At 60.4% G+C, this 7,087-nt stretch overlaps 1 protein-coding gene across 2 annotated transcripts in view; it reads right to left on the bottom strand.

The window, feature by feature from the left end:
* Positions 1-931: 931 nt before the first annotated feature.
* Positions 932-7,087, bottom strand: part of SEMA6B (semaphorin 6B) — a 7,606-nt gene continuing 1,450 nt past the window's right edge. Inside the window, exons 3-13 of one of the 2 annotated variants that reach the window (XM_023747673.1) lie at positions 6,349-6,409; positions 6,122-6,184; positions 5,597-5,698; positions 5,102-5,192; positions 4,614-4,730; positions 3,891-3,979; positions 3,048-3,265; positions 2,136-2,267; positions 1,769-1,918; positions 1,184-1,366; positions 932-1,101 (exon numbers count right to left, since the gene is read on the bottom strand). In XM_023747673.1, coding sequence (XP_023603441.1) covers positions 951-1,101; positions 1,184-1,366; positions 1,769-1,918; positions 2,136-2,267; positions 3,048-3,265; positions 3,891-3,979; positions 4,614-4,730; positions 5,102-5,192; positions 5,597-5,698; positions 6,122-6,184; positions 6,349-6,409 — 1,357 coding nt within the window. In that variant the 3' untranslated portion in view covers positions 932-950. Of the gene's footprint in view, positions 1,102-1,183; positions 1,367-1,768; positions 1,919-2,135; positions 2,268-3,047; positions 3,266-3,890; positions 3,980-4,613; positions 4,734-5,101; positions 5,193-5,596; positions 5,699-6,121; positions 6,185-6,348; positions 6,410-7,087 lie in introns of both variants that reach the window. The other variant, XM_014448867.2, reaches the window with a different exon arrangement.

The following is a 7,087-nucleotide window of genomic DNA, read 5'->3' on the forward strand; positions in this document are numbered from 1 at the left end:
CCACCTCCTGCACAGTGCCACCTCCTGCAGCCCCCGAGTCCTGGCCAAAGTCTCTGCGGTGGGGGCTGTTTCTCCTCCATTTTACAGATCAGAAAACTGAGGCTCGGGGAAGTTCACTTTGGCCCAAGTAGCAGAGCCAGGGTCGGAGCCCAGCAGGCTTGCCCCAGAGTGTGTGTCCGGCTCTGCAATGCCATCACTACTGCCAGGACGGCGGTGCAGGCGGGGTTTCTCAGGGTGGGGGGCTCCCACGGAGCTCAGGGGGGCCAGTACTTTGCATCTGGTTTCCACCCATTTTAGAGGTGGGAAAACAGCCACCTTCCTGGTCTCCAGCTTCTGCTCCTGTTGCTTAAAAATGTCACTCAGGCCCTGACCGGTTGGGCTCAGTGGATAGAGCGTCGGCCTGTGGACTGAAGGGTCCCAGGTTCGATTCCAGTCAAGGGCATGTACCTTGGTTGCGGGCACATCCCCAGTAGGGGGTGTGTAGGAGGCAGCCGATTGATGTTTCTCTCTCATCGATGTTTCTAACTCTCTATCCCTCTCCCCTCCTCTCTGTAAAAAATCAATAAAATATATTTTAAAAAAATGTCACTCAGGTCCCACTCCTCCTCTGCCCACAGGCCTCCAGGGCCCTACCTCCCTTGGGGCAAACACCCAAGTCCTCCCCATGGCCCACAAGGCCCTGCATGACCTGCCCCCATCCTCTCCCTGCCCTCACCTCCTCCCTCACCGACTCCTCTCCAGCCACATGGGCCTCCTCACTGTTCCTCTAAAACCCCAGTCATGGTCCCATCCAGGGCCTTTGCACGTGCTGTGCCCTCTGCCCCACTCATCTTTCAACAAGTCAGGCTGCTGCTGGGCCCTTTAACTCAGACTCAGCTCTTCCCCTCTTCCCATGCTCATCTCCCCTCAGCCCCCCCCACATGCACCCCCAGCAGTGGGCCCGGCGGCACTCACTTCATGCACCCTGAGTACTGCTGGCAGCGGGCCACGGGCACACGGACCACACAGTGGGGGAAGGCCGCCAGCAGGCCTCCTGAGGCCACATCCAACTCCAGGCTCAGCAGCCGTTGCCCTGTCTCACTGCCACCTGGCCGGCCACACCTGGGGGTGAGCAGATCAGTAAGGCTCAGTGGCTGGGCCCCACCTCCACTGGCTCTGCCCCCTGGCCTCTGCCAGACCCCACCTGTCTGGCCGGTAGGTCTCGAACTCCTCGAGGAAGACACTGGGCCCAGAGGTGCCCAAGGCACTGGCGTTGGGCCAGACCAGGAACTTGAGGATGGTGCCCGCCTCGGAGCCCAGGAAGACGACAGTCTGGTTGCCCCAGGGGCCGGCGCCCACATCCACAGCCACTCGAGTCAGCTGGTGCCTGTGGCCGGGGCAGGAGGGTCAGTCTGGCACCACAGCCCCCTCGGTCCCACCCCCACTGGGAAGACACAGAGACGCCGCCCACGCCAGGCAAGGTGGGCACTGGTGTGGGTACAGGGCTACACACAACCCTCCTCCAAAACAGACCCCCACCCTGGGCTCCCACTGGGCCTGTCTCTCTCTCGCTGAATCTCTCTGTCCCTCACTGTGTCTCTGCCCCTCTGTGTCTCTCTGTGTCTCCGGCCAGTCCTCAGAGCTGTATGCTGTCTCCAGCAACACTGCTCTCCACCGCCCCCCTCGCATCCACAGTCAGCCCCACCCTCCTTCCCCACCCACCACCCTGTCCTGGCCTTTCATCTTCACCCTCCGCCCCACAAGGATCCCAGCCACACGTGGGACTGACCGTGTCAGAGTTCGTACTATCCAGGGCGCATGGCCCAGCGAGGGCACCGCCTCGTCCATCAGGGGGTGGGTCTTGACGAAGTTGAGGATCTCATCAGGGAAGGCGCTGGAGGCGTTGTACTGCATGCCGGGAGCCGCACAGCACCCAGGCCTGGGGGGTGGGGGGGGGTCAGGGCAGGTCGGGGGTCCCCCTATAGGGGCTCTGATTCTCCATGGGACCCAAGGCCCTGCCCCAAGGCTTGTTTCCCTCAGCTGTGTAATGGGTGCAGCTGAACCCGGCAACAGCCAGGTAACTGCCTGGGAGTCCCCAGCTTCGGTCGTGGGGACAGGCCGGCCCGGCACCTGTCTGGTGTTGGAGGGGCGCTCACCGGGGCCGAGGCACCTGATCCTCGGGCACAGGTGTCCAGATGGACTCCGGGGACTTCTGCTCTCGAAAGCGGCCTTCAAACACAGCAGCCACCTGTGTCATGTCAAAGGCGCAGACGGCAGAGCCGGGGATGCTGGGGAAGTAGATGGAAGGGAGCGGTGAGCCTGGTGGAGGCGCTGCCTCGGGCAAGTGTGTGGAGGAGTCCTTGTCCTCGGAGCTGTCGGATGGTCAGTGCCCTGAGCCGGCGTGTCACCCACCTGCCCCATCCCGTCGCTGCCGCCTGAACCGTGCTCAGAAGGGATCCTATTTCAGCTCCTCTGCAACCACCCGTGTCCTGGCCTCCACTGTCGTGTGCCTGACTGTTCAGTCTCCCAGACACCACTCCTGCCCCCTTACAACCACTCCTGCTTCTGCTCCTCGCTCTTCCATGGCTCCCTGGTGCTCCAGGATAAAACCCAGGCTCCTCTCTGCAGCCCGTCGCCTCCCTGCCCTCATGCTCTCACTCTCCCCGTTGCTCCCTCTATTCCAGCCACATGGTTCCTCTCTGTGGTTTAAATACACCAAGTTCATTGTCTCCTCACAGCTCTGCACATGCTGTTCCTCCAACTGGGAATGCTCTTCCCTTTTCCTCCATCTCACACCCACTGAAGCCTAGTTCCCATGTCCCCTCCTCCAGGCAGCTCTCTCTGACCCCCTCCTTCAAAGGCAGGGGGTGTTGATGTCCCCCATCTGCCCAGTTCTGACCAAAGGCTCTTGGAGGATCAGTGTGGCTTTGTTCTACTGCGGTCTGGGGTCAGTGCCTCGTGGGGGTCCAATCTTGCCCAGCCTAGGACTACAGGCAGTGAGTGAATGCGGGCCCTGGCCACTCCTGTCCACCCGGGGCCCCGAGTTCACTCGGTCAATGTCCACTGACCTGTTGCTGGGGGTGGAGAAAATGGCAAGGACTATTGGCCGGCCCCCCAGGCTGACCACGCCCGTGACGGCCTGCATCACATTGAAGTAGAAGTGGGAGTCCCCGGGCACGGAGCAGTTGAGCCGCGCCTTCAGGAAGGACGTCCACTGCTTCTCCAGCACGCGCGGGGAGCCCCCCACGTCATTCTTGCACACCCGGGCCACGCGGGACACCACCACCTGGGGGGACAGCGGACAGGCGGGGCCTGAGCCCTGAGTTCCGAAGGCCACCCTGCCCACCACCCGGGCTGGGACGGAGGAGCCTGGCCCTGGCTCACTGTGGGGCCCTGTGGTCACTGCACCTCTCTGGGCGTCAGAGTCCCCGGTGGAAATATGGGGATTGGCAATAGGATCCTAGCAACGTGGCAATCATGATACTCATCAGATACACTTACTGATCGTTCACTACGGACCTGGCACTTTATTCTCATCAGCTCTTACTTTTCTCCCAAAGCTCTATCAGGGAGGGCCTACTGATAGCCCCATTGTATAGGTGGAGAAACTGAGGCACAGGGAAAGGGAAGTGACCTGCCCAAGGTCACACTAGTGGGAAATGGCAGTCTTTGCACCTACTGTCTGGCTGCTGCAAAGGATGGGCAGGTAGAGAGATGGAGGAATGGATGGAGGAATGGATGGGTGGATGATTAGTGGATGGATGGATGGATGGATGGATGATAGATGGGTAAATGAATGATTTGATGGTGGGTGATGAAGGAGATAATGGAGATAATGAATGGATGCATGGATGCCTCTCAGCTCCATGCCCTGGCCCTGGGCCTCTCTGGGAGGGGAAATGGGGCGTTACCTTCTCCAGGTAGTTAAACTCCATTGCGATCTCCCGGAAGAAGAAGTAGATGTGGCTGCCCCACTCCACCGCGTGCACAAAGTAGGGCTCTATGGGAGAGGAGGGGTCAGCACCCAGCCCCTGACCTGAGAAAGGTGCTTCTGGGGCTGAGCACACATCAGCCTGGTGGCTGCTCTTATGGTGAAGGGGGGACATACGTGGTCACCCAGGCAAAAGGAAGAGGGAAGTGTCAGAATCCTAAAGTCGCAGTGTCTACCTTCCACAAACAGCAACAGCTATGATTTCCTTTCACCTTCCTCCCTCAGGTGTCAAAGACCTGAGCTCCTGCTCTCTCCCTCTTGTAGTTCCATTTTGGGCTCCCAAGCCACCCATTCCCATCAAGTTCTACTTTAGATCCAACTTCAGTCTTTCCTATAGCCTTTTAAACACTGATTTTAGAGAGAGGGGAGGTGGGGGGAGAGAGAGATACTGATTTGCTGTTCCACTTATATATGCACTCATTGGTTGATACTTGTATGTGTCCTGACCCAGGATCGAATCCACCCGCATCCCTGGCACACTGGGACAATGCTTTAACCAACTGGCCAGGGCCAATCTTGTCTCTGGCTTTGTCTTTAAAGAGGCCAGTAGGTTCCAAAGATGAGATGGGAGTCCCCTCCCTGTCTCCTCTGGGACTCTTATTCTGGTGGGGCGGTGGTGGGATTCGACGAATGTCCATCCCACCTTTAAACCACTTGGAGTCGTGTTTCACGGTGCGCAGAGTGGGTCTGTCTCCAAGGCTGCGGTAGATGACAGCATCGATGGCCAGGAAGTCGGTGACAGTGGCTGTGAAGAGCATTCCTTCTGGATGGGAGTGATGGGGGAGAGCAGGTGAGGGGCTGGGTCATAGAGGCCAGAGGTTGTGTGGCCCAATACTTGATCTTCCAACCTCTCAGTCTACCTCACTGAGCCTAAGTGAGCCTGCCTCTAGGCTGGGCCCTGATCCTATCTAAACCCTGAGCCCAGGCTGAGCCCCAACCCTGCTGAGGCCCTGAGCCCCGCTGAACCCCAGCTCCCACTGAGCCCCGACTCCAGGCTGAGGTTCTGCCTGTTTCACAGCTGGACAGTCTCCCAGCCACCGCCTACCTGACCCCAACTCCAAGAGTGGAAAACGCCACGCCTTGCTTGGGGCTGGGGCCTTATCAGATGGTCAGGGCTGGGGGGACACTCACCAGAGAAGAGGGCGACGTTGGCGTGTTTGGGGTCGTAGGGGCAGCGGGCCATGCCACTGATGTTGTCCCCGAGGGGCTGTAGCGTGTCTATCTGCAGGGGGACAGGGCCTGAGCGACAGCAGCCACGCCCGGCAGCCCCATGGCTCCCCAGACCTCCCTGCAAGGGGAATCCTGTCTCTGCCTTGGATGCTGTGTGACGTGACCAGTCCCTTAACCTCTCCGGGGCTCAGTTTGTTGATCTCTAATGGGTCTAAGAGTCGACTCCAGTTAACCCTATTACTGGGTCATAGGTCACATAACTAGGGCTTCCTGACCTTAAACGGGCCTCCCTGGGAAGCCTCCTGAGCTGCGGGCGAGGCGGTGGGGAGGACAGACCCCGTAATGCTCTCCTAGGAGGCTTTGTGGGCAGGGGAAGGGCACGCTAGTGGAGGGCGGGTGAGCAAAGGTCTGGAAGTTGGACCTGGGGCCGCCGGGACCTCGAGGGCAGAGACTCACACTGTAGTTGGCGCACAGGGGGTTGAAGGCGTTGGAACCGCACACAAAAAGGGTGGCCTCGTCCCGCAGGAGCAACACCTTTACAAAGTTTCGACACTCGCCCTGGGGTGGGGAGGGAAGAGAGAAGTGTGGTCACGTTCAGGGGCACGGCAGTGCTGGGGGCCTCAATGGGGGTGGCTAGGGCAGAGGAGGACCAGGACCGAGGTGGAGCCAGTGTGTGGGGTGTCCAGGCCTCAGCACCATCAGGGGCGTGGTCACAGTAGAATAGGCCGAGATGGGGCATGGCCATACCTACTTTCCATCCGCGGCCATTGAAGGGATGGGGCTATGGCAAGACCTAGCCTAAGGACGTGGCCATGACTGGGACCATTTGGGGGTCGTGGCCAGGCTCAGGGCGTAGCCATGACAACACGGGGGTCCAGGCCCGGGATGAAGGGGGAGGAGGATTTGCCTTGGGTGTGGCCAGCTGCATTGGGGCGTGGCTTGGGCGTGGTCATGGCTTGGGCGTGACGAAGGCCCACTCACCTCCTGCTTGCCCTTCATCCGACACACATTGATGTCGCTGGGGTTGGAGCGCCAGGTCAGCTTCTGGGGGCACAGGGAGCTGGTGAGGGGTAAGGGGTACCCAACAGCCCTAGGAACCCCTGCCGGGTAGGCCCGAGTCCATCTCGCTCCCCATTGTAATGTCAGCTCCCTCCGGTGGGAGCCCCAAGGACTGTCCCCCCCTCCTCCCCCCTGCGCCCCCTCCTCACCCTCTGGTACCAAAGCTCCGTGGAGGTGGGGGGCTCCAGCTCTACCCGGTACAGGTTGTCCCTGGGGGAGGGGTGCGGTTAGTGAGATTGGGGGCCTCCACCCTCCCCACATTCCACCCCCTGGGGCATGGACACAACACTGGGCGTGCCTCACATGCTTGCGTGTACCCCCGCACGTGTCCTCATGCCCTACAAAGACTCATAGTTCCAGCACAGCCACCTGCCTTAGATGCCACCTCCGGCTACACCCGCTGTCCTGGGGGTTACACTGACAGGATGAACTGTCCGATGCCTTTAACCAGGTGCCCCCTCAGCACCTCTCAGTCTACCCCAGGCTCACCCCCCCACCCGCCATGTCATGGAAACCTGCCCTGCTAAGGTCATTGGCCAACTGGTGTGAAGTACAGCAGTCACTTCTCTGTCCCCCTCCCCCTCTCCACAGTGTCTGGCCCCCACAGGTCCCCCCTCCTCCTGGGAACTCATTCTCACAAGGGCCCCGCCCCCCAAACTCACCAGGCTCCCCTCCTACCTTTCAGACTCTCTCTGGCCTCCTGCCTCCCCCACCCTCCTGGGTGGCCTCGTCCACTCTAATACTGACTGCACCCTCATGACCAGGCCCGCAGTCCTGTCTCCAGCTCGGCCTCCTCCGAGCTCCAGATTCGGGGGCGGGGGCTCCTCAGAGGCGCCACGCGGAGGGCTCACAGGCATATTCATATTCAGTGCGGCATTCTGAGCCCGA

This window comes from Myotis lucifugus, unplaced genomic scaffold, assembly GCF_000147115.1.
Source record: "Myotis lucifugus unplaced genomic scaffold, Myoluc2.0 scaffold_947, whole genome shotgun sequence".
Classification (NCBI taxonomy): domain Eukaryota; kingdom Metazoa; phylum Chordata; class Mammalia; order Chiroptera; family Vespertilionidae; genus Myotis; species Myotis lucifugus.